The following is a 26961-nucleotide window of genomic DNA, read 5'->3' as shown; positions in this document are numbered from 1 at the left end:
GTGGAGCAGACTCGATGGGCCAAGTGGCCTAATTCTGCTCCTACGTCTTATGTCTTATGGTCTTATAGCCAAATTATGGACTAAACAGCCTTTGGCACACCAAGTTCTTTTATAACTGAACGAGGACATACGTCATTGCAAGTTGCCAATGTGGTTTGTGAAAGAACTGTCCTTTGTGGAATAGGAAACTTTACCCAGCACCCCGAGTAGCCAAGAAACTGCTCTCTCTCTCTCTGATGTTTCTCTGCCAATCAAGATGCTAGCTGAATGTTTCTTTATATTGTACATGCAATGACCATTTTGAAAAATAGGGCAGGAGTTTTAAAAAAATAGCCTGATGACAGTCTCCAAAATATCCATAATGTAAATGCTTCCCAGTAATGTAACACATAAGCAGTACAGAATTATATGTGGCGCCTTAATCATTTTGAATGACCATTTACAAATAAAAATGCACACATTAGAAATAAAAGCAGTAAGCTGCTTCAAGCAACATGTATAAACAACTTGAACTGTTATGGCGTCTGAATCGTTGAATTGTTACTGCCTTGCTATTCTACACAGCTATTATATATGGTTATTCAGGATATAAAGTCACCAGTTGTTAGATGTATAATGGCTGCTGCTACTTGTTGTTTCAAAAGGACCCCATAACATTTAAATGAACAACTAGGTATATTTATGTTTAGGAAAGGTTTATTTAATGAATTGGACTCTGGAGTTGCATTGAGCATTGTCTAACATCTTGAGTAACCTTCCAATATATTCAAACATATTTACATATATAGCACCTCTCAACCAAGCTAAATTGCCAAACGCCCTTTTCACAAAATGCTTGCGTCCCTATAGGAAGGATCATCAGAGGATAAACTTTAATTGACAAATAACTTTATTATTATGCATGCAAATACATTTCAAGTACTGCAAACTGTCCCAATCATCTTTCAAACACCTAAATTCATGATACTCTATTCTAGTGTACAGCCCAAGCTATTAGCTCTTTAGTGCAACAGAACAAGATTTTGTACACAGAGAATTCAACCTTTGCTATTCAGTATCACAAAACTAATCCATTACAGACCTAAATGGTCTAGCATTCATATTTCATCCTACTCCTAAAACAAAAGGTAACAGATTACCAACAATTTGGAAGTCAAATTGAAATTAACAATTGGAATAGAATTTATTCCCCATTTAATTAACAGAGCACTAAAAAAAAAATTATACAATTTAAATATAAGCCAAGTAGGTGTAGTAAAAATGACCATTAAATCCATCTTATTGATGGTGCCTCCTTTATACATGACGGATGTGTACCATCTTTAATTTCATTTACATTTCAATCGAACAATAGATTTGCAAAGAAAATGTCTAATACAGACATAAAATATTCACACGTGAGCTCCAAAATCTGTTGTACAATTGGCAAAACAGGTCTCTTTTCCCAACTTTTCCAGCTAAGCAGTTTTTCTAAAGATTTTAATTTTGCAACAAGAAAACATTTTGTCAAACTTTCAGGGAAAAGAATACGCAAAACGGCATAAATGCAGACAGCAAACGCTGCAAGCTAACCACAATGCTTCAAGTGGCTGCACAGAGGGCATGTGTAGTACAAATAAGAACCACATGTGTTGTATCACAACTACAGTATAATGTACTTTTTTTTGCCCAGCTAAGGAACTGCATGCACTTCCATGCCTTTGATTAACCGAAGCCTTCATCGGATGGGTTTATGGGATATGTGCAGGTGACTAAATTCTGATGTGATGCAACTTGGAGTCATGCAGCAAGTTAACTGCACAGGAGTAGATTCCATTTAAAAAGCATTTTAAAAAATGTTGGTTGATTCTCAAAAATTATGATACGTTACCATAGTTAACGTGCATCAGTTGTAAAAAAAAAGCAACCAGTTTCCCCAATCCCCCTCCAGCAGAGCACAACCAAGTTTTTTTTTTTAAACGAATGCAATTTTAAAATAAAACGGTACATTTTTTTAAAACGAATGCAATTTTAAAATAAAACAGTACATACACAAGATTAATTTATGTAATATATATTCACCCTCAGAAAGCACTGAAGATGTTATTTGTAGTTTTGTAGCACAGAGGGCAGTCATTTCCCCGAGGGATGCAATCTATTTTCGGAGGGTTATTCAGATACTCCTGGGCTCCCAAAATATCTTGGTCATATTCAAGTAGCATACAAAAAGTCCTTAAGATCAGTATATTTAAAAGTTAAACGTTTACTTTCCTGGATTCAAGCATTAATAAATAGATCTCTAAAAGTGTATAATAGGCATTTTCTTTTTTAGGGGTGGGGAGGCTGGTGGTGTGGGTTACGTCTGAAAAACAATTAGATAGTTGATGGGGGTCTGTAAATTGATTCAACAGAACCATTTTCTACCACTAGAGGAAGAATGCAACTATATACAATTCACTGAGACCCCACAGTGGCAGAGAATAAGTACTGCAGCAAGACCCAATGTACAACTTATTTTGAAATGTTCTATATTCCAGTTTGATGTCTTTGATCCAAAGCTTGGTCATTTTTGCAATATAGGATGTAAACCTATAGATCTCATGTAAGGATAAGAAAACAAATTTCAACAACTCCTGTTCCTGTACTTCAAAGTCTGTCAGTGATTATGAGCTTGACTCATGTTTGCTTTTTGCATTGCCAGCAAGAAAGCACCGGACACTCGAGTTAAACGTTAAGATTCAGGAGCTCAATTCGGCATTCATCTGTTACGGCAATAGAACAAGTGCCATTTATAATTAACATATTCATACGCAATAATCAGTACTGTGAAAAACTCTGGTGATTACTAAATATTTGAATTACGAAGACTTTTAAAGTCTTTGTGTTTATTATTAATGCAACTGGACAGCTGAACTAAAACTGTAAATTTTAGATGGAAACTGCAGCACATTTCACTTGAAAACATTATGTACTTTTACATAAAATTTACATTAAATATTATTCCTATGCCACTTATTTTAATGACTAACACCACCTGCCTAAAGCTTTGGTGCATGTTTTGGTTTACTCTGAATCTATATTGTTAAGAGCAGCTTTGGTTGAAAATTAATTACTGCAATAGAAGAGTTTGTAAAATAGTCTTCAGTCAGTTTAGCTTTAGATTGCTTACTATTGGCTGTCATACCAGTATCCAGATTAAAAAAAAAAAATGTGTACAAGTTCAAAGATATGGACTAAAGACCATGTAAACACACAAAGACTGATAACTTCAGACTACAATAGGTGCATAGATCCCAGTAACTATAAGCTTCGGTATATGATACTGAGTAGGAGGCCCACAAAAATTTAAATGTACAATATCACTCCATTACAAAAACCTATATAAATCCTATTATAAATAGGAAGAGATTTCATGATGCTGCCTAATGCAATTATAAACATCAAGCAGCAAACTGTCTCATCACTGTGCAAATATCCTCCAGGAAAAAAATGTTCAACCCTCAGGGAAGTGCACAAAACTGTTTTAAAAATTCTGACACTTTGTTGTGGTATTGTGTATCACTTTAACAACTCAGACGACCAATAACATGATCTTGCAGAAGTTGTTTACCAGCAGAACACCTCCCTTGTAGCTACCTGGTGAAAGTCGTGCTTGGTTTAAAATATCCCAGTACGATTTTCAGAACAATCAACTTCACAGAAGTCATCAAAACATAAAAACGCAAAATGCAAATTCAAAACAATAGAACAGTAAAGATAGAGACTGCAGGGTACTGTGAAATCTAGGCTAACAGCAAATGGTGTATCCACATAACAGAAATTATGTTCATGCAACAGCAGCTTGTTTTTAAAAAAAAGGGAATTACTAATACACATTCTATTTAATCTTCAAAGGTTTGATCCAAAACACACATATTGTAAAATTATTGACGAGGGAATCATCAGAATTGTACAAACTAATAAAAGGCTAAAGACAATTTAATCAGTTTTTTTTATAAACAGATGCTGTTACTGCTCCTTTGACTGCCAGCCTTACCTATGTAAACAAAGCCATTTATTTAATTCTCCAAGGGGTCAGAAATTTAATTTACAATGAGCTCATTTGGAGAGTGAAAAGAAGCCAGAAAGCTTTCCTCTCAATTTCCCAGGCGTGGAAAATTGTAAAAAGTTACACATAGTCAAAACAAACATAATATCAATAATTTCTTAGTATCACAACTGCAGATTTTTGTAAACAATTTTAAAATACTTTTACTGTCAATGCCCAGCTATTATATAATAAATCTACCAGTCTCCCAGAACCCAATGAACATATGTGCAATGGCAAACTTCAATTATGCCTTGTATTAACTAAAATGCATTACCATGATTATTAGCAATAGTATTTTATTCAAATAAAACTACTAATATTCTTGGCATTTACTTTAAGTTTGGTCAAATTGAAGATGGTTATTTTAAACTGAACTGTGAAATGTGACTTTGGATTGCTCATAAATTTATTACAGAACCACTGGGCCTTGACTGCAACATATAATGTCCATCAATTATGAAGCAAATACAGAGAAGCCATTAGAAATTCTTAGACTAGAGAAGGTTAAAAAAAAAGAGACCAGTGGAACTGGCTTATCATTCAGTGCAAACACCACACAATGCAGGAGTTCCAAAATACAGCTTTTCACTCTGTACTTTCTCTTTGCTGCCACTACATTTGCTGTTTATATAGAGAGGCCTTTTCCTTCAGAAATGTTGAGAAATATCTCGGAATATCCAAGTATTTCAAACACAACTAAGATCAACATCAAAAATGTGCAGCACTTATGTAAATTAATCAGAATAGTACATTACAATAATTTAGCATTATTGTTAAACTCTAATGAAAATCTTTACACGAGCGTAAGAAAAGGCAAGGGTGAGACAATGCTTTTTTTTTTAAGTGTTTAAAATGGAACGACTCGCAATTTTTGTCTTTGGTGTGTTTTTTGGGGGTAGAAGGCAGTAAGTCACTTTCTTATTATTCTGTATATGGTCACTTATGCTCATTACTACCTGTTTACAAACAGCAATGTAAGTAATGGTGCCGAGTTCCCTGATGCTATACATCCTCCAAATCCAGGATGTAGCAAGTTACATTTCTATTGCAGCAGCACCAAAATTGACTGAAATATTTCTAAATGAAACATAGATGAATTGGTTTTATGTAGTTGCTGCTTAACCTGTGATTATTAGAACAAAAGAAGTGAAAACATATTGCCACATTAACCAAAGGCAAATTACTGTGAATGCTGGAAATTGGAAATTGAAAATGCTGGAAATACCAAATAGGTCAGGAAGCATTTGTGGAAAGAATATCAGTGAACATTTCAAGTCGTGACTTTTTGGATTAACCCCGTTTCTTTCTCTAAAAAGGTGTTGCCTGACTTGCTGATCATTTCCAGAATTATTTTCAGTTTATTTGCCACATAATAATAATAATAATAGCTTATTGTCACAAGTAGGCTTCAATTAAGTTACTGTGAAAAGCCCCTCGTCGCCACATTCTGGCGCCTGTTCGGGGAGGCCGGTACGGGAATTGAACCCGTGCTGCTGACCTTGTACTGCATTACAAGCATTACAAGCCAGCTGTTTAGCCCACTGTGCTAAACCAGCCCCATTGACCATTGGTTAATCTTGCAGGATACTTGCATCTCTGTTCAGAGGCACACCTTGGCAGATAAGTGGCCATGTAGCAATATTTCAGCGACTCCACCCTGTTTAACGTTTGCTTTGTATATTTAAAAAGACTTAACCAATTGTTCAATGTTATCACAGTTTATGGAAGCTGTTGGAAACTGTATTTTGAAACTCTAATTATGCATTTTGTTTTTAAAAAGTTAAAAGTATGCTCCTTCCACCATTTAACAAAACAAGTTTCCTATAAAAGTGCAACAATGCCATGAAACTAAATTTTACCATAACAGCTCGAAAATACAGTTTTCCAAGCCATTATTTTCTTACAATTTTGTGTGAATTGTACACAAAAATATATAAAAGAAACAGAAAAGGAGGTAAAGTCATAGTTAGCTTTCACCAGGTGTGTTGCTGCAAGGCTCTGCTGGTCAACAACTGAGTTGTTTACGTTCTACATTAGCCATTGTGAATAAGAATGGCTAAGTTACTGCACTGGCTCACAACAGACTCATAAAAGGCTGCTTTAAAGCATTAAGTAGAATGATGCCCAAATTCCAAGGTTCATTGGAATTTGAATTAGTTATCTGACTAAAATTAATTTTATTTGTCAAAATGGTTAATGCAGGAGGGCTTTTGTAGTATCAAAAAAGTCCACAGGAATTTGATGCCCCCATATTGTTGTTTAAAAAAAAATACATAATATAATATACACACACATATATACAAATTTGTGTGTTACATATATTATATTATATAATATAGAAAGCAAAATTAATTGCTTTCGGATGTTGGTATAAGCACGAAACACTTCAGCTCCCATTGACTAGAGCCTCGCCATTAGTTGCAGATTTCATGTCGTTCTGATCTTCTGATAACTTGACTGCAGATGTTTTCAGGGCCAAATTATTGATGTTGAAGGAAGCAGTCACTGTCGGGCAGGTGACAAAGCCAATTGAAGCGATGGTAGGCTGGTTAAAGCCAGAAGTTACAGTTATCATCTTCTGTTCCTCTCTGACAGAAAAGAGAATACATGAAATAGCTAGTTAAGACAGTAAACTGGTTTTCAATGTACTTTATTAAGTTATTTGACCTAGTACATTTTTTCCAATCCCCTGATTTGATGTCGTTCAAGAGCAGGGCCTCCAATTGATAAACAGGTGACCTATATAACTGGGCCTTTGCTTATGCTGATCTGTAAAACTGGGTACTAGGAAGTGGATTCAAGCAGCTCAACATACAAGTCTCATCTTCCTCGGTAGAAGTATGTCGCTATACATTATTTTCCACAAATGCCCTAACTAAGACTGGTAGTAGTACACTGCCTGACCACTTGATGCCATAATGCTTCAGTCAAACTCTTTTAATGGCCTCATAAGTACATCATTAATGTGTTCTGTAAGAGTAAGACGTATGTCGTCATTATAGCAAAAATGCTGCTCATATAGTTTTCTAAAAATCCTTTCTATTAAATCAGCTGTCCTGCCATAATTAAACTGTGATCAGCAGAATAAGTTTAAATAGGAAAAAAACATGAATACAGCTATCCCAGGCATCAGGCTTTCCATCCAAGAATAGAACTATGTTAAAGTGGAATTGTGTACTGATACATCCTGTACTGATTCTGCTGTTGAGTCGTTTACAGTTACAAGGCTCATTACTGGACTAGTCTCTCCTCAAATCAACATAGCCTGCCAGGGCCAGCCATTTATGGGCATGTTAAATTAAACCCTTTTTGATAAGCAAACTCCTGTAAGTATTGGATTCACAAAACACAGATTATGTAGACCTTTCACAAATATGACTTAAATGCATTGGTACCCTTTAACATACGAACTGTACAGATAACAAAGAACAAAGAAAAGTATAGCACAGGAACAGGCCCTTCGGCCCTCAAAGCCTGTGCCGACCATGCTGCCTATCTAAACTAAAATCTTCTGCATTTCCGGGGTCCGTATCCCTCTATTCCCATCCTATTCATGTATTTGTCAAAATGCCCCTTAAACGTTACTATCGTCCCTGCTTCCACCACCTCCAGCAGCGAGTTCCAGGCACCCACTACCCTCTGTGTAAAAAAACTTGCCTCATACATCTCCTCTAAACCTTGCCCCTCGCACCTTAAACCTATGCCCCCTAGTAATTGACCCCTCTACCCTGGAAAAAAGCCTCTGACTATCCACTCTGCCATGCCCCTCATAATTTTGTAGACCTCTATCAGGTCGCCCTTCAACCTCCGTCGTTCCAGAGAACAAACCGAGTTTATTCAACCTCTCCTCATAGCTAATGCCCTCCATACCAGGCAACATCTTGGTAAATCTCTTCTGCACCCTCTCTAAAGCCTCCACATCTTTCTGGTAGTGTGGCGACCAGAATTGAACACTATACGCCAAGTGTGGCCGAACTAAGGTTCTATACAGCTGCAACAGGACTTGCCAATTTTTATACTCAATGCCCCAGCCAATGAAGGCAAGCATGCCATATACCTTGTTGACTACCTTCTCTACCTGTGTTGCCCCTTTCAGTGACCTGTGGACCTGTACACCTAGATCTCTCTGACTGTCAATACTCTTGAGGGTTCTACCATTCACTGTATATTCACTACCTGCATTAGACCTTCCAAAATGCATTACCTCACATTTGTCCGGATTAAACTCCATCTGCCATCTCTCCGCCCAAGTCTCCAAACGATCTAAATCCTGCTGTATCCTCTGACAGTTCTCATCGCTATCCGCAATTCCACCAACCTTTGTGTCGTCTGCAAACTTACTAATCAGACCAGTTACATTTTCCTCCAAATCATTTATATATGCTACAAACAGCAAAGGTTCCAGCATTGATCCCTGTGGAACACCACTATCACAGCCCTCCAATCAGAAAAGCACCCTTCCATTGCTGCCTTCTATGACCGAGCCAGTTCTGTATCCATCTTGCCAGCTCACCACTGATCCCATGTGACTTCACCTTTTGTACCAGTCTGCCATGAGGGACCTTGTTTATATGGACTTCAGTAAGGCACTTGACAACATCCACTGCCCTACCTGCATCAATCATCTTTGTGACCTCCTCGAAAAACTCTATCAAGTTAGTGAGATACGACCTCCCCTTCACAAAACCGTGCTGCCTCTCGTTAATACGTCCATTTGCTTCAAAATGGGAGTAGGTCCTGTCTTGAAGAATTCTCTCCAGTAATTTCCCTACCGCTGACCTAAGGCTCACCGGCCTGTAGTTCCCTGGATTATCCTTGCTACCCTTCTTAAACAAAGGAACAACATTGGCTATTCTCCAGTCCTCCGGGACATCACCTGAAGACACTGAGGATCCAAAGATTTCTGTCAAGGCCTCAGCAATTTTCTCTCTAGCCTCCTTCAGTATTCTGGGGTAGATCCCATCAGGCCCTGGGAACTTATCTACCTTAATATTTTTCAAGACGCCCAACACCTCGTCTTTTTGGATCTCAATGTGACCCAGGCTATCTACACACCCTTCTCCAGACTCAACATCCACCAATTCCTTCTCTTTGGTGAATACTGATGCAAAGTATTCATTTAGTACCTCGCCCATTTCCTCTGGCTCCACACATAGATTCCCTCGCCTGTCCTTCAGTGGGCCCACCCTTTTCCTGGCTACCCTCTTGCTTTTTATGTACGTGTAAAAAGCCTTGGGATTTTCCTTAACCCCATTTGCCAATGACTTTTTGTGACCCCTTTTAGCCCTCCTGACTCCGTGCTTAAGTTCCTTCCTACTTTCCTTATATTCCACACAGGCTTTGTCTGTTCCCAGCCTTCTAGCCCTGACAAATGCCTCCTTTTTCTTTTTGACAAGGCCTACAATATCTCCCGTTATCCAAGGTTCACAAAATTTGCCGTATTTATCCTTCTTCCGCATAGGAACATGCCGGTCCTGAATTCATTTCAACTGACATTTGAAAGACTCCCACATGTCAGATGGTGATTTACCCTCAAAGATCCACCCCCAATCTAGGTTCTTCAGTTCCTGCCTAATACTGTTATAATTAGCCTTCCCCGAATTTAGCACATTCACCCTAGGACCACTCTTATCCTTGTCCACCAGCACTTTAAAACTTACTGAATTGTGGTCACTGTTCCCGAAATGCTCCCCTACTGAAACTTCTACCATCTGGCCAGGCTCATTCCCCAATACCAGGTCCAGTATAGCCCCTTCCCTAGTTGGACTATCTACATATTGTTTTAAGAAGCTCTCCTGGATGCTCCTTACAAACTCTGCCCCGTCCAGGCCCCTAGCACTAAGTGAGTCCCAGTCAATATTGGGGAAGTCGCCCATCACAACAACCCTGTTGCTTTTACTCCTTTCCAAAATCTGTCTACCTATCTGCTCCTCTAACTCCCACTGGCTGTTGGGTGGCCTGTAGTAAACCCCAACATTGTGACTGCACCCTTCTTATTCCTGATCTCCACCCATATAGCCTCACTGCCCTCGGAGGTGTCCTCCCACAGTACAGCTGTGATATTCTCCCTAACCAGTAGCGCAACTCCTCCACCCCTTTTACATCCCCTCTATCCCGCCTGAAACATCTAAATCCTGGAATGTTTAGTTGCCAATCCTGTCCTTCCCTCAACCAGGTCTCTGTAATGGCAACAACATCATAGTTCCAAGTACTAATCCAAGCTCTAAGTTCATCTGCCTTACCTCATCTGCCTTCTTGCATTAAAACATATGCACTTCAGGCCACCAGTCCCGCTGTTTTCAGCAACATCTCCCTGTCTGCTCTTCCTCAGAGCCATACTGGCCCTATTCCCTAGTTCTCCCTCAATTTTTTCACCTTCTGACCTATTTCTCCGGTACCCACCCTCCTGCCATACTAGTTTAAACCCTCCTGTGTGACACTCGCAAAATGTCAGTTTAAATTAAAAAGGTCGAAGTAGTAAATACTGAACTCTTGAAAGTAATTTTCTGCAGACAGCCAGATAAATTATTAGTTCAATTCAGCGTTTGGTATCAGCGTTGGCTCAGCTGTGGTAAAACTAATGCTCACATGTTGAATAGCTCACATGTTGAATAGTCCTAATCTTTTCAGAATCATTCCTTGTTCCAGTATTATCCTAAAAGCTGTTTGATATCTTCAACTAATTTACTGACATTCTTACATCCACCATCATTTGTAAAAATGGACCCCAAATAGTTAATATTTTTGCCATATTTAATTATTGGACCCACTCTTTCATCCCAAAACAGTTTGGTGCTGGTTAATTTTTACTTTACAGGTGCTTAAACAACAGTACTATTGCCCTCCAAATGTTTTTCTTCTTTTCAGTTTTTCTAATTTCCTTTAGTACCTCTGTTGTATAATTTTCTATTCATGATTTTTAGTATAGTTAGCCTTAATTTTACTAAATGCCTCCATTTTAAGTTTGTTTTAAATAGATTGGCTTATTTAACGCAGATATGCCTCCCTTTTGGCATACTCTGTCACGTTAAGAATTTACATTGCTGATATATTGACTGGTTTGTTAACATTTCCACCGAGGTAGCAGAGGCCAGATCTTCCTCCCTCACTAAATGTTTTGTTTTCCTATCTAACATCCTTAGCTTAAATCCTTCATTATCCTTCTCTATATTGACATTAAAAGCAGCTATTTTGTGGGTTACAATTTCACAATTGTTTTCTGCCCATTACATCAGTTATTAATTCTGTTAAATGAAATGGAATACGAATCAGACAAATGTTTTTTTCCTTTCTTCTGTAAACACAACAATCTAGAAATCCTGAAACATTCCAAAAGAAATATACTATTCGGATTACATACATCACTTCAGTTTAGTCTAGCTTGAGATAATAAAATTAATCGAACTGTGCAACCCTGTTGTTCTGGCTAAACTGTATGCAGATTTTCCTTTCAATTTCACCTCCATAACAAGATTTACAAATTCAAATGTCAAAATCATCCTTTAACTATACAACTTAATGATTCTTACGTGATAGCAATTTGCTCAGCAATCCTGCGGCCCTGCTCCTCTCGCTCATGCCCTTGGTGCTTATGATGATGTCCATTTTCGGACAATATGTCACTGGGCAGATCACCTTGGGAGACGATACCCAAATGTCGATCCAGGACATCCTGGACGAACAAACAAATATTGTTTAAGCCTGGTCCTATACCCAATACAATTCACCATGCTTCAAAAATAACATGATCCAATATGTTACAACATATTCCAGTTAATTCTGCTTTGAAAAATAGGAATATTTCACTCCAATCTCCTTCAATGAGTTCTGCAATCTTGCAGAACATGGGCCCAATCTAATCAAATGTGAACAGAGTCCCATAGTGAGCAAATGTATCGTCGTGTTTCCTGGCACTCGCAGCGTCGAGATACACCCCCCTATCTAACGTGACTCCGGTTAGATACATAGCTCAGTGGGGAACACGCGTCCGAGGCCGCACTCAGCCCCGCTTTCTGCACTTAGGAACTCTGCTTGCCGGAACTCCTCAGTGCAGCGAGAGATCGGGATGCCATTTTTAAATGGAGACCCAATCTCTTGAGCTCCTGAAGCAACCCCCCCCGGAACCTCCCCCCTACCCCCTCTCCCCCCCCCCCCCCCAACCCCCTTCCAAGCCCCAACTCACGAAAAGGGAGTCTTCAGGCACCCTACACCCACCCACACCCAAGCCCAATCGCCGTGTTCCAGCGTGGCAACTTGGCACTGTCAACCTGGCATGATGGACGTACTCTTTAGAGATTACCCTAAAAACCTCCTCCCAGCAATCCTCTAGCTTTGGACAGGACCAAAACATATGAACGTGGTATGCATCCCCCCCTCCCCCACCCACACACACAATGTTCACAGACATCTTCTATCCCCTCAAAGAGCCGGCTCATCCTCACCCTTGTAAGGTGTGCTCTGTATACCTCCTTTAGCTGCACCATCCCCAATCTCGCACACGAGGTGGAGGCATTCACCCTCCGGAGCACCTCACACCAGAACCTCTCCTCCATACCCTCTCCCAACTCTTCCTCCCACTTTGCCTTGATCCCTTCCAGCAGCGCCTTCTCCTCTTCCAAAATAGCCCGGTAAAACACCAATACTACCCCCTTCTCCAGTCCCCCTGTCGTTAGCATCTCCTCCAGCATGTTAGACATTTTAGTTGCTGTGAAATGAAGAGTCTAAAGTTCTTGTTCCTTTTCACCAAACACCATTATTTCACTTCCAAAGCCCCTGCACAAAACTCTTAACCACACACCACCTGACAGAGGCCACCTGAAGCCCCTTTACATATCAGTGTCAATTAATGGATACTTAACATAAATGAGACAACTAATTTCAATGTCTCTTAACCCATTACTTAACAGTCTCCCCTTCCTTGGAGAAAAAATAATAATTAGGTGAAAACAATATGATTTCCCCCCCTTTTTTTGTTTGGATGAGAAAGAAAGAAAAAACATTCACAGAAACAAGTGCCCTTCATTCACAATATCCAAAAGTTTCTGTGAACTCGCCCCTCTTTTCGTAAAACAGTCTGACAGTTGATAGCTCCTGTCGACCCATTTAATATTTGTTATTTCCCCTCTGTCCAACATCTGCTTCAAACTTGCGATGTCTATCCATAACCTCTTTTCATTGACACTTTTTATAGAGTGCACATTTTCCCACAGGGATTTATTGTCAATGTGACAGTCAATAAATAGGTATATTACCCAAATCCCCTAATCCCAAAATTTCTGTCAACATCATACTTATATAAAAAGCCATGTCTCAGCAGCCAAAGTGCTTTTTACCACTCTCCTTATTTTCTTTGTTTCCCACACAAGTGGGCAACATTTACCATTGTTCCCCAAAAGGAAAATTATAAAACCTCCTGTGCTTGAAACCCCATCACATACATTTGCGTAGGACGCATCACTATAAACAATGAGTTTCAAGTGCTTACGGTCATCTAAAACCGGGAACTTCAAAACACACTCCTGCATTTTTAGTCTGGCCAACGCTTTATTTGCTCTTATTATGTCTTCCACTTTGGGATCATTTATTTTTGTACTCAACTCTAAGACATCAAAACTCACATCCGGTCTAGTCTGTCTACCTAACCAGTTCAGTTGCCCAATTAAACTTCGCAGTTGCTCTTTTTCTATCTTTGAAACCATTGCGTCTTTTTGTGAAACTCGGCCACGACTAATTGCTATTGGGCTGATGCTTTCCAAATAAGATTGCTGACGTAAAGTTGCCCCTAACTTAGTCTGTCCAATTTCCAGTCCAATATATTTAAATGCACCGGAAGCCTGACTTCCAACCCTGAATTCTTTCCTCAAACCAGAGATTACAATAGCTTCAAAATCACTAGTCCCACCCCACAAAGAATCATCGACATGCATCATAAAAATGCCAGAAAGGTTTCCTTTATAGTGCCAGTAAAACATTGCAGGATCTGCTTTCAACTGGCAACAGCCTAACTTTAACAAAACTGACCTGACCAAAAAATACCAGACTCTAGATGCATCATTTAATCCATATACACATTTGTTCAACTTCCAGAGTACCCCTTCTGTGTTAGCTGCTTCTTTAGGAGGGAGAAAAATGTCTCTCTGGAGCTGATGCCCCTATAAAAAGGCAGCTTTTATATCTATAGATTTGCATTCCCGTGCCTTTGTGGCTAATAGAGCCAAGATGATCTTTAAAATAACCTTTCCGGCTGTCGGTGAATCTACCCTTAAATCCTGATCTTCTAAGTTTTCTTCAAATCCCCTTGCCACGAGCCTGGCCTTTGCCTTATAAGTTCCATCCGGTAGAACCTTTTCCGTGCAAATCCACCTGTGGGATAGAGCTCTTTGTCCCCTATCCAGTACTTCCGTGTATACCCCAAATTCACTCCAACTATGCAATTCTTGCTGTTTAGCTTCTTTAATAACTTTTTCATCTAATTTATTTGAAGCCACCAAAATCTCACGTGCATGCGGGCTACTACTCCTATTAATATTCGTAGTCTTACTCATGTTCCGAGATCTTGACAAACTACGTCCCCTCTCCCGCCTGTATTTCTCGTTCTGTACTGCTACTGCCTGATCTTTCCCTTCTGCTGTGGGATATCCTTTCAATAGTTCTCGACCTTTTCCTGCGGACCTGTTCACTATCCGATGTACTATCTGAACTGGCACTGCGTTTCTGTGCCCTCCATTTTTGAACTTCGTTTTCCCAATCCATTGTCTTGACTCCTTCCCCTGAATGCTGTACATTCAACCAATGTTTATACTTTCCAGTGGCCTTCCTTGCTCTACTAATAACAGTTGCATCCTTCCATTGACTAGACCCTTCAGGCAAGTATGTCACTTTTGTACCAACTTTTGGCAGTTGCCCTTTCGGAAAAATGGCCTGTTTTAATTCACCAGAAGTGTGGTGTTCCTCGACAGAAACCCTGTCTATCTCAGTTAATTGGTTTTGTAACACATGCGTACCAGACGACTCTGGTTCCTCATCATATCTGTCTGCTCTGTCTAAATTTGAAAATTTGTAATCTGTACCCATTATCCTTGATGAATGGACCCTAACAGTTTGATTACCATGTTGCAAAATAATTGTTTTGCCATGTATGCCTATGATCTTCCCTGGGCCTTTCCATTCATTAGAATTGTCTCTCTTATAGTATACCATGTCTCCTTGCTGAAAAACGGCATCTGATGGCCGTACATTATGTCCTAAAGCTCTGCGAATTCTTTCAGAGACTTCTGCTTCCAAAAAAGTTTTTCTACTGCTATGTAATGCATTTAAATGTTCAGCAAAACCAGAGCTAATTGTAGTCCCCTCCCAAGCTGGAGGCTGGTCATCCAAAATGGACGGAATTTTAGCATTTCTATCAAAAACTAATTGATAAGGACTATAGCCCCCAACCATCTGCAATGAATTCTTTGCATGTACTGCCCATGCTAAAGCTGAATTTAGCCTGCAATTTGGTCGATCTGCCAACATTTTCCGAAGCATGTCATCGATGACAGCATGATTTCTTTCACAGACACCATTACTAAATGGGCTTTCTGCAGCCGTATTCATAACTCTGATATTCACGTTTTCACACATATCCCTAAACTCATCATTAGCAAATTCTCCCCCATTGTCCATCAGGAATTTTGCCGGTGGACCCATTCCTGTCCGTATCCATTTTTCCACGATTTGATCCAGAATTACTCTCTTTTCTTTACTTCGTACAATCGTTGATTGACTAAATCTGGTTGCTAAATCTACAAAATGCAAAATAAATATATTATTTGCTTTATCCCAGATCTTAAGGTCCATGGCCACAATGTCATTAAAATCCCTGTCCAAAGGTAGGGTTACTATCGGTCGTGCTGGTGTCCTTCTGTACTTCCTACAAACTTCACAGCGGTCACTAACCTGTTTTATCAGTTTAGTATAGTCGTCATCCCTTACCCCTGCATCCTTTAATACATTTTTCAGCCTCCGAGGAGACGGATGTGCAAATTGCCTATGCAGTTTTAATGCCACAAGCTTTTTATCAGCTAAAGTCCCATTTTCAACTGCTATTAACATATCCTTAACCACTCTACTTGAAAAATTATTTTTCAGTAATGGAATACAATAGTGTCCCGACTGTGTAAATTGCAAGTCCACAGTCTTTCCAAAATCTGTTGCCTTATCCTGTTCCATATCCAGTTTCATGTGTGCTTTCTTCATCGATGGCCTGCTCAGAAGCAAAGGTATCTCACTTGATACAACATTCGTGCTAATGAAATGATTCACTCCAGCAATATTGCAAGGGATCACCACTCTTTTCAGTGACTTCAGAGTATTATCATCCCCAAACCTGAAACTTGTGGAACTTTCAAATTCCTTAACCTTGTTACGATTTTCAACATTCAAAGAGTCCAAATTTTAACCAGTCAATTCCACACACAGTAGGTGTGCAGCCACTGTCCAATACAGCACAGTTGAAGGATTCTGCAACCAACACCCTCATTACCGGCGTAAAACTGCTTGTCAATAGGACAATGCCTTCTTTCTGGTCACTATCTTTTTCCTCTTCTGACTCTTCCGTGTCATGTGTCGCTTCAAACACTCTATCATAACGAGTTGGACAGTTGAAAGCATAATGGTATTGAGAGTCACATCGAAAACATCGATTTAGCATGCCCCGTGCATTTCTGGGGTTCATCTGCCTATTGTAGGTTCTAACTGGGTTTCTGTCTTCATAATTTCCTTGTCTCGGTTTCCGTCTATAGTCTTGAGCCCAGTTCGTAGCCATACGATTTCGCCATCCTGTTACTAGTGTATCTTCCATATTCTGCCTTATTGCAGGCTGACCTATTTGGGTCATCAGAGCCATCGGAATCGAATGTTTCCCCAGAAACCTTTGTAAAGCTTTTGTCATCTGTTCGAATAAGATATCCTTTTCAGTAAACTGAACTCCTGTCAAAACCAGGAGCCTATCCATGTTGCTCACTCTAGCACAGTCAAGTAATTTAAAAGGCCAACACAGACTGTGGAAATTCCAGGTTGTGTTTCTGCAGCCTTTTATATAGTCTGCCAAATTCCATTATGTAGTCCTCCATGGAGCTATCCTCCATTTTCCGGAACTTATCAAAATCCGATCATGCTTCATACGCACTTAACAAGTTATCTTTCTTATAAATCTTATCCACGTAATGTAATAAAGTCTCCAGACCTTCTTCTGAGTCTAACTCTTCCAATTCCAGCTCAGAAAGCACTTTGTTTCGGATTTTACTGCCATATGGTAGAGAAAGAGCCAATGCCATACCTGGTTTTCTCTTTCCCAAAGCAGTTACTTTAGTCCACATAACTATTGCATTTCTCCATTGGTCGTACGATTCCCTTTCAGAAAATAAGGGAGGATAGTCATATCCAGCCATCTTTATCCTGGGTTCAGCCGTGTATCTTTTCTTTTTTTTTCCTTCTCACTCACGCCTTGGTTTGATCAGGAAAAGTTGTATCTTTCAAACCTTCACATGTGCACAGCAACCATCCTCTGCTACCATTGTTAGACGTTTTAGTTGCTGTGAAATGAAGAGTCTAAAGTTCTTGTTCCTTTTCACCAAACACCATTTATTTCACTTCCACAGCCTCTGCACAAAACTCTTAACAACACACTACCTGACAGAGGCCACCTGAAGTCCCTTTACATATCAGTGTCAATTAATGGATACTTAACATAAATGAGACAACTAATTGCAATGTCTCTTAACCCATTAACACAGCAATGTGGAAGTCGGCTCTACTGGGAAGCTCTGTATTATCGTATCTATCTCATCAATTATTACCATCCCCCCAGAACTCGAGTGGGGAAACAGGCTCTCTCTCCCCAGCAAAGTTAATGTAAGGGTATTTTTAAAGTATGAACGATATAAAAAGCCCTGGCAAGAGTTGCAAATACATATGTAAAGATGTGTGTAACCCGTATCACTAAAATGTTAAGAGTCCCTATAAGAACATTTTTTAAAAACTATGAAATACACACCTTTATAAATAAAGTAAGGAAAAGATAGAACGGGGACCACCATTATGGACGTGGGGACAGTCTGTGTTGCCTGTGCTGATACTGTTACTATGTTGATTATTATGGTTGTTTCTGTATTGTTCTGCAGAGTTTGGATAATAAGTGAAAAATACCAATAAAAATATTTTTTAAAAGACTGTGCGAAAAGAATGATTCACTCCAGGAGTGATTGCATGAAGAAATAAGGCTTTTATAAAATCACAGAATCCCTCCTGTGCCGAAGGAGGCCATTCGGCCCATCAAGTCTGCACCAGCCCCCACTCCAATAGAGCACCCTACCTAGGCCCAGTCCCCCGCCCCAACCCTGCAACCCCACTCAACCTTTGGACACTCAAGGGGCAATTTAGCATGGGCAATTCACCTAACCTGCGCATCTTTGGACTGTGGGAGGAAATAGGAGCACCCGGAGGAATTCCATGTATACACGGGGAGGATGTGCAAACTTTATACAGGCGGTCACCCGAGGTCAGAATTGAACACAGGTCCCTGGAGCTGTGAGGCAGCACTGCTAACTACTGTGTCACCCATGTATTTAATTTTTTAAAAAAAACTTTATTATGGATGCAATATTAATGACTCCTAAAACACTACTATTCAGTTTTCCGTTAAACAACAAGAAAATAAACATACAGCTCTCAATCTATCTTACTGTGAGATAATTGTGGACTCATCAGGCAGATCAGAATTCAACTCTTTCCAAGGCTGGTTCCAAAAATTGCCTCTCTAAAGCTTTTTAAAATGTCTCTCTGCATTCCTTGGCTGCACCCAGCAATTACCCAATCTCCCCAAGCTGAAAAACAAATTGGGCGGGTTTCCCCATCCCGCCACGCCAGATTTCTGGTTCAGCGCGCCATCAGGATTCTCCGTTTCGCCAGCTGGTCAATGGGGTTTCCCATTGCGGGGCAGCCCCATGCTGTCGGGAAACTCCCAGGCTGCCGGCAAAATGGAGCATCCCGCCGGCGGAGAATTCAGCCCATTATCTCTCCAGGCTGCAATGCACATCAACTCCACAGGCAACCGGTCTCATTGAAACTTTGTCTTTCTCGCAAGGGTTTCCAATCTCCACATCTGAAGAACTTGCCTTGGAATTGGAATTCTCACCAAACATTCCAAGCACACTCCCCTATTTTTGGTCAAGCCATGCAGAACACCACCTCTCAAAGCCCTGCAGTAAGGAGTCACCAATGGATCTTCAGGTCTTCTCTTAAGTCCACTTTGCTTCAAGTCTGCACCTGTGCAGCTCTTTCTTTCCCGTGTAATCTTTTTCACTGCTCCTGTCATTCATCTTGATTCAACAGATCTATCTCTGATCCTTTTGCTTTGTCCCTGGTTGGGACTTGGTTCTTGGAAATCTACCTGTCCCCTTCCCAGTTTCCTGTGCCTTGGGACACTTTCCTTGGTAATGGCACTCTGGTTCCTATCACCTGACCTGCTTTTCATGCCATTGCACTTATTTTCTTCTGCGCAGGGTCAGTTCCCCAGCCGAAGAACGTGAAAATACTCCTCCTTCCTGACTGGCGCATGCGTGAAGGACATGAGGCCCGCTGGGAACTGGAGATCCTGGCCTCCAAGCACCCGATTTTATCTTTGATTTAAAATTATGTATCTGGGTTTCCTAACAATTAAGTATATGCATGGGAATTGCTTTATGAATTGCTACGGTTGTCAAATTCGGTTAAATAAAAAATACCTGGTCATAAAGCTACAGAATTTCAAACTTGTGGGAAAAAGGGAAAATGACTTTAACATCCGAATTGGGGGCAGAATACCAGAAGAAAACAGAATACTTTACTTCCCAAGCCGATAAAAATATTTTGTAAAGGAATCAGGCTGTTTTAGAAGAGAAGCCGAATGTCCATTAAATTCCAGTTGGTGCTTTCTACTCACCCAACTTCAAAGTCAAAACATCCTCATGAAAAATTTAAATGGATGATTTTATTTTTTTTTGAATATAGAATGTACATTACCATACCTCTAATCCCTCATCTTGATCGGCATCAGTATCCAAAGCAGAAAGCTCCAGTTCTATATCTCGATCAGGCCTTGCATCTGCAGAAACTTCTGAAAATTGCCTCTATTGGGGAACAAACAATGAAGCTTATGGTTGCAAATTAAATGCCTGGATATAAAAAAAAGGATTACTAAGAAAGAAGTGTTAAAATATACCAATATACAAAACAGATTCCGTGCTTAAAAAATAAAACTTCATTGTATAGTGTCATGCAGTTGGACTAGCAACACAATGAAGGATACCATTATATTGTGGAACTCTTGAGGTACTTTGTACAATATCATCGCTCAATATATCAATTATTCGTCACACGGAGTTCATTCAACATATAAGGCACAGTACAAAACTGAAAGAGGCTGACACATATGAAAAAGGAGACTGGGAGTGCTGTAAAAAGTAATGGGTTACAAAGGGAATATGAAGGTCTGTAAAGGAAATAAAGAAAAACACTTGCGAGGGATATCTAAAAAAGTATGAATATATTAAGAAAAAGTGTGGCTATATGGGACCCCAGTTTTTCCACACTACCTATTAATAAATTGGATTAATTAATAGTTTTATATTCAAGCTGTGAGACACAAGAAGAAGTGTAGATGAGAGTATGAAGTTAGGAAGGGACACAAAGATTGCATGAGCAGAAATCAAACGGTGGTAAGTGGAGTTCAATGGGGTGAAGTACAAGGTCATCCACTTTAGATCCAAGAAATTTCAGAGTATCTATTCTCAATAGAGAGAAAATAGGAGCAAAAAGTTAATGGAACGTTGGCCTTTATCACAAGGGTGCAGGAATACAAACGGTGAGGAAGTTGCACAACAGATTCCATGGTCAGATTCCATCTCAGGTATTGCACTGAGTTGTGGGCACCATACTTCAGAAGATACTGGGGTACAATGCAGACTTAATGCTGAATTACACAGGGCACAAAGGATGAGTTGCATTAACCTGGCTTGCATACCCTTGTGAATAGTAGAATTAGGGGTGAACTAATCGAGCTGCTTTAAAAGTATTGGAGAGAGACTAGGTACAGAGATTCTATTTTCTCAAGTGGTGGAAATACAAACATTCAAATTAGGAGTAGGTCATTCAACCCTCTGTGCCTGCTCTGCCATTTAATAAGATCATGGTTGATCAGATTGTGGCTTCAATGCAACTCTCCTGCCTACCCTTGTTGGATCCTACTCTTGGATTCACTTGTTATAATAATAATCTTTATTGTCACAAGTAGGCTTACATTAACACTGCAATGTGAAAAGCCCCTAGTCGCCACATTCCGGCACCTGTTCGGGTACACTGAGGGAGAATTCAGAATATCTAATTCACCTAACAGCACGTCTTTTGGGACTTGTGGCAGGAAACCGGAGCACCCAGAGGAAACCCACAAAGCCACTGGGAGAACGTGCAGACTTCGTACAGACAGTGACCCAAGCCGGGAATTGAACCTGGGACCCTGGAGCTGTGAAGCAAGTGCTACCCACTGTGTTACTGTGTCGTTCATCAAGTAGCTATCTACCTCTGCCTTAATAATATTCAATTATCCAGCCTCTAACACTCTCTCGGGAAGAGAGTTTCACAGACTCAACCCTCAGGAGAAAAAAATTCTCTTCATCTCTTTCTTAAAAGGGAGACCCTTATTTTTAAACTGTGTCTACTAGTTCAGTACTCTTTTACGAAGGGAAATCTCCTTTCTGCATCCACTCAGTCAAGATGCCCTTAGGATCTTATGTTTCAATAAGATCATCTCCCATTCTTCTGAACTCCAATGGATACAAGCCCAACTTATTCAACCTTTCATAAGATAACCTCCTCATCCTAGGAATCAGCCGAGTGAATTTCTCTGAACCACTTCTTTTTTTTAAATTTAGAGTACCCAATTCATTTTAGGGGCAATTTAACAAAGAACAAAGAACAAAGAAATGTACAGCACAGGAACAGGGCCTTCGGCCCTCCGCGCCGACCATACTGCCCGACTAAACTACAATCTTCTACACTTCCTGGGTCCGTATCCTTCTATTCCCATCCTATTCATATATTTGTCAAGATGCCCCTTAAATGTCCCTATAGTCCCTGCTTACACTACCTCCTCCGGTAGCGAGTTCCAGGCACCCACTACCCTCTGCGTAAAAAACTTGCCTCGTACATCTACTCTAAACCTTGCCCCTCTCACCTTAAACCTATGCCCCCTAGTAATTGACCCCTCTACCCTGGGGAAAAGCCTCTGACTATCCACTCTGTCTATGCCCCTCATAATTTTGTATACCTCTATCAGGTCGCCCCTCAACCTCCTTCGTTCCAGAGAGAACAAACCGAGTTTATTCAATCGCTCCTCATAGCTTATGCCCTCCATACCAGGCAACATTCTGGTAAATCTCTTCTGCACCCTCTCTAAAGCCTCCACATCCTTCTGGTAGTGTGGCGACCAGAATTGAACACTATACTCCAAGTGTGGCCTAACTAAGGTTCTATACAGCTGCAACATGACTTGCCAATTCTTATACTCAATGCCCCGGCCAATGAAGGCAAGCATGCCGTATGCCTTCTTGACTACCTTCTCCACCTGTGTAGCCCCTTTCAGTGATCTGTGGACCTGTACTCCCAGATCTCTTTGACTTTCAATACTCTTGAGGGTTCTACCATTCACTGTATATTCCCTACCTGCATTAGCCCTTCCAAAATGCATTACCTCACATTTGTCCAGGTTAAACTCCATCTGCCATCTCTCCGCCCAAGTCTCCAGACAATCTAAATCCTGCTGTATCCTCAGACAGTCCTCATCGCTATCCGCAATTCCACCAACCTTTGTGTCGTCTGCAAACTTACTAATCAGACCAGTTACATTTTCCTCCAAATCATTTATATATACTACAAAGAGCAAAGGTCCCAGCACTGATCCCTGTGGAACACCACTGGTCACAGCCCTCCAATTAGAAAAGCATCCCTCCATTGCTACCCTCTGCCTTCTATGGCCTAGCCAGTTCTGTATCCACCTTGCCAGTTCACCCCTGATCCCGTGTGACTTCACCTTTTGTACTAGTCTACCATGAGGGACCTTGTCAAAGGCCTTACTGAAGTCAATATCGACAACATCTACTGCCCTACCTGCATCAATCATCTTAGTGACCTCCTCGAAAAACTCTATCAAGTTAGTGAGACACGACCTCCCCTTCACAAAACCGTGCTGCCTCTCACTAATACGTCCATTTGCTTCCAAATGGGAGTAGATCCTGTCTCGAAGAATTCTCTCCAGTAATTTCCCTACCACTGAAGTAAGGCTCACCGGCCTGTAGTTCCCGGGATTATCCTTGCTACCCTTCTTAAACAGAGGAACAACATTGGCTATTCTCCAGTCCTCCGGGACATCCCCTGAAGACAGCGAGGATCCAAAGATTTCTGTCAAGGCCTCAGCAATTTCCTCTCCAGCCTCCTTCAGTATTCTGGGGTAGATCCCATCAGGCCCTGGGGACTTATCTACCTTAATATTTTTTAAGACACCCAACACCTCGTCTTTTTGGATCACAATGTGACCCAGGCTATCTACACCCCCTTCTCCAGACTCAACATCTACCAATTCCTTCTCTTTGGTGAATACTGATGCAAAGTATTCATTTAGTACCTCGCCCATTTCCTCTGGCTCCACACATAGATTCCCTTGCCTATCCTTCAGTGGGCCAACCCTTTCCCTGGCTACCCTCTTGCTTTTTATGTACGTGTAAAAAGCCTTGGGATTTTCCTTAACCCTATTTGCCAATGACTTTTCATGACCCCTTCTAGCCCTCCTGACTCCTTGCTTAAGTTCCTTCCTACTTTCCTTATATGCCACACAGGCTTCGTCTGTTCCCAGCCTTTTAGCCCTGACAAATGCCTCCTTTTTCTTTTTGACGAGGCCTACAATATCACTCGTCATCCAAGGTTCCCGAAAATTGCCGTATTTATCTTTCTTCCTCACAGGAACATGCCTGTCCTGTATTCCCTTCAACTGACACTTGAAAGCCTCCCACATGTCAGATGTTGATTTGCCCTCAAACATCCGCCCCCAATCTATGTTCTTCAGTTCCCGCCTAATATTGTCATAATTAGCCTTCCCCCAATTTAGCACATTCATCCTCGGACCACTCTTATCCTTGTCCACCAGTACTTTAAAACTTACTGAATTGTGGTCACTGTTACCGAAATGCTCCCCTACTGAAACATCTACCACCTGGCCGGGCTCATTCCCCAATACCAGGTCCAGTACTGCCCCTTCCCTAGTTGGACTGTTTACATATTGTTTTAAGAAGCCCTCCTGGATGCTCCTTACAAACTCCGCCCCGTCTAAGCCCCTGGCACTAAGTGAGTCCCAGTCAATATTGGGGAAGTTGAAGTCTCCCATCACCACAACCCTGTTGTTTTTACTCTTTTCCAAAATCTGTCTACCTATCTGCTCCTCTATCTCCCGCTGGCTGTTGGGAGGCCTGTAGTATACCCCCAATTTAGTGTGGCCAATCCACCTAACCTGCACATCTTTGAGTTGTGGGGGTGAAACACATGCAGGCATGGGGAGAATGTGCAAACTCCATACGGACAGTGACCCAGGGCTGGGATTCGAACCAGGGTCCTCAGTGCCGCAGTCCCAATGCAAACCACTGCGCCACGTGCCGCCCCCTCTAAACCATTTCTAAGCGATTATATCCTTTCTTAAACAAAGAGACCAAAATTGTACACAGTACTCCAGATGTGGTCTCACCAACAACCTGTCCAGCTGTAGTAAAATATCCCTACTCTTATTTTATTCACATTGCAATAAACAACATTCCATTTTCCTCCCTAATCACTTGCTGCATCTGTATACGAATTTTGCATGATTCATACACCAGGACAACCAGATCCCTCTGTATCTCAGCATTCTGAAGTCTCTCTCTATTTACATAATATACTGCTTTTCCATTCATTCTGCAAGTTGATATTTTTCCACATTATATGCCATCTGCCAAATTTTTGCCCACTGACTTAATCCATCTATATTCATTTGCAGTTCCTTTGTATCCTCTTCACAACTTACTTTTCCACCTAACTTTGTGTCATCAGCAAATTTATGAATTATACATTCAGTCGCTTCATCAAATTATTGGTGTGAATTGGTAGAGGTCATGGGTTTGTAAGGTGGTGTCTGAGAATAATCATAGAATCACTACAGTGCCAAAGGAGGCCACTCGGCCCATCCAGTCTGCACCGATCCTCCGAAAGAACACTCCACCCAGGCCAACTCCCCAGCCCACCCCGCCTATCCCCGTAACCTAACCTGCACATCCTGGACACTAAGGGGCAATTTAGGCCAATCCACCTAACGTACCCATCTGTGCACTGTGGGAATAAAATAGAGCACCCAAAGGAAACCCATGCAGACACGGGGAGAACGTGTAGACTCCACACAGTCACTAAGGACAGAATTGATTCCAGGTCACTGGCACTATGAGGCAGCAGTGCTAACCACTGTGCCGCACTGTCAAAGAAGCCTTGATGAGTTGCTGCAGTACATCTTGCAGATAGTATACACCACTACCACTGTGTATCGATGCTGGTGGGTGTGAACATTGAAGGTAGTGGATGCGGTGCCAATCAAGTGGGCTGCTTTGTCCTGCATGGTGTCAGGCTTCTTGTGTTGCTGGAGCTGCACTCATTTAGGCAAGTGGAGAATATTCCATCACACTCCTGATTTGTGCCTTGCAGATGGACAAGGCTTTGGGGAGTCAGGTGCGAGCTATTCTCCACAGAATTTTCAGCCCCTGCTCTTGTAGCCACAGCATTTATGTGGCTGCTCCATACCTTTTCTGTAAATTTCAGGATCTGAATCACCATGTCCTTACCTGTTGCAGTTCAATATGCAACTGATCTCCACCTTTAGAATGTTTCCTATGACCAGACAGATCAATCACTCGCAATCTGTCCCTGCAAGAATAAATAAACAATTGTTAATATAATTCTTGATAATACTAATTAGCTGCTGAATGCACCATATATTGGGGAGGCAATGTGTTCATGAACATAAAACGTCAATCCCAAAGCACGATATTTGGGACCAACACTGAATAAAAAGTGATTTTCCATGTAGAGAATCACGATGGGCCTTTCCTGCTGACTAAAATGTAGGAAATGTAGGAGAGATCTGGTTGGCCTGCCCAGCTTAAAAACAGAATGGGGCAGCTTCAATGAAACTGTGAAAAACTATAAAAAAATCTTTAAGACATACCTTTGAATATCAAATTTATGTCTGCATTGTAGATCTGAATGGATAGCCAGTATCCTGTATTATTACACAGAGTGTACCAATAAACTTTTTCAATAAAGCGTGCAGGATATTTGAAACACAACATTAAGAAATTCACCGATTAAAATGTTTCTTGATTCTTCAATTCATTTTAAAATCGTATTCTAGTTATTGAGGTTTCTAAATTCAAATGTTCAATGGACATTTAAACATTTCTCAGCATACCCATTTGTCAGAGACGACAACATTGCAGAGGGATCAATATGATTATTTTTGAAAGAGCTAAAGTTGTATAGTCCTTTGGTCGCAAAGAACGCAGTATTGTTGGGAACAAAAATATGCTGTTGATGCTTTTTGTTTTGCACTCAAATCGGGACAGCTGCAAGTGGACTCTGATTGGCGTGTTGCTGGCATGGCAATGCACCAGAGAATGGTTGTCTCCTACACTTTTGTTTAGTTGAAAAAGTGCAATGCTTGGACATATTCTGTTTGTAGAAGACAGGGCCCTGCACAAATGAATCATATTACAAGCTTCATTGATTGGTTGTTAGCACAATTCCTAGCA

At 40.8% G+C, this 26961-nt stretch overlaps 1 protein-coding gene across 4 annotated transcripts in view; it reads right to left on the bottom strand.

Annotated features, from left to right (window-relative positions):
- Nucleotides 1-871: 871 nt before the first annotated feature.
- The window catches only part of rc3h2 (ring finger and CCCH-type domains 2), a 193627-nt gene continuing 167537 nt past the window's right edge, over nucleotides 872-26961 (bottom strand). For 3 of the 4 annotated variants that reach the window (XM_072488392.1, XM_072488391.1, XM_072488393.1), the window contains exons 18-21: nucleotides 25996-26077; nucleotides 20116-20217; nucleotides 11599-11741; nucleotides 872-6657 (exon numbers count right to left, since the gene is read on the bottom strand). In XM_072488392.1, the coding sequence (XP_072344493.1) occupies nucleotides 6456-6657; nucleotides 11599-11741; nucleotides 20116-20217; nucleotides 25996-26077 (529 nt within the window). In that variant the 3' untranslated portion in view covers nucleotides 872-6455. Of the gene's footprint in view, nucleotides 6658-11598; nucleotides 11742-20115; nucleotides 20218-25995; nucleotides 26078-26961 lie in introns of those variants that run through there. The other variant, XR_011937645.1, reaches the window with a different exon arrangement.

The sequence above is a fragment of the Scyliorhinus torazame genome, chromosome 22, assembly GCF_047496885.1.
Source record: "Scyliorhinus torazame isolate Kashiwa2021f chromosome 22, sScyTor2.1, whole genome shotgun sequence".
NCBI classification, from domain to species: Eukaryota; Metazoa; Chordata; class Chondrichthyes; order Carcharhiniformes; family Scyliorhinidae; genus Scyliorhinus; species Scyliorhinus torazame.
Note: the sequence above shows the minus strand (reverse complement) of the source record. Positions and strands in the feature narration are given on the sequence as shown.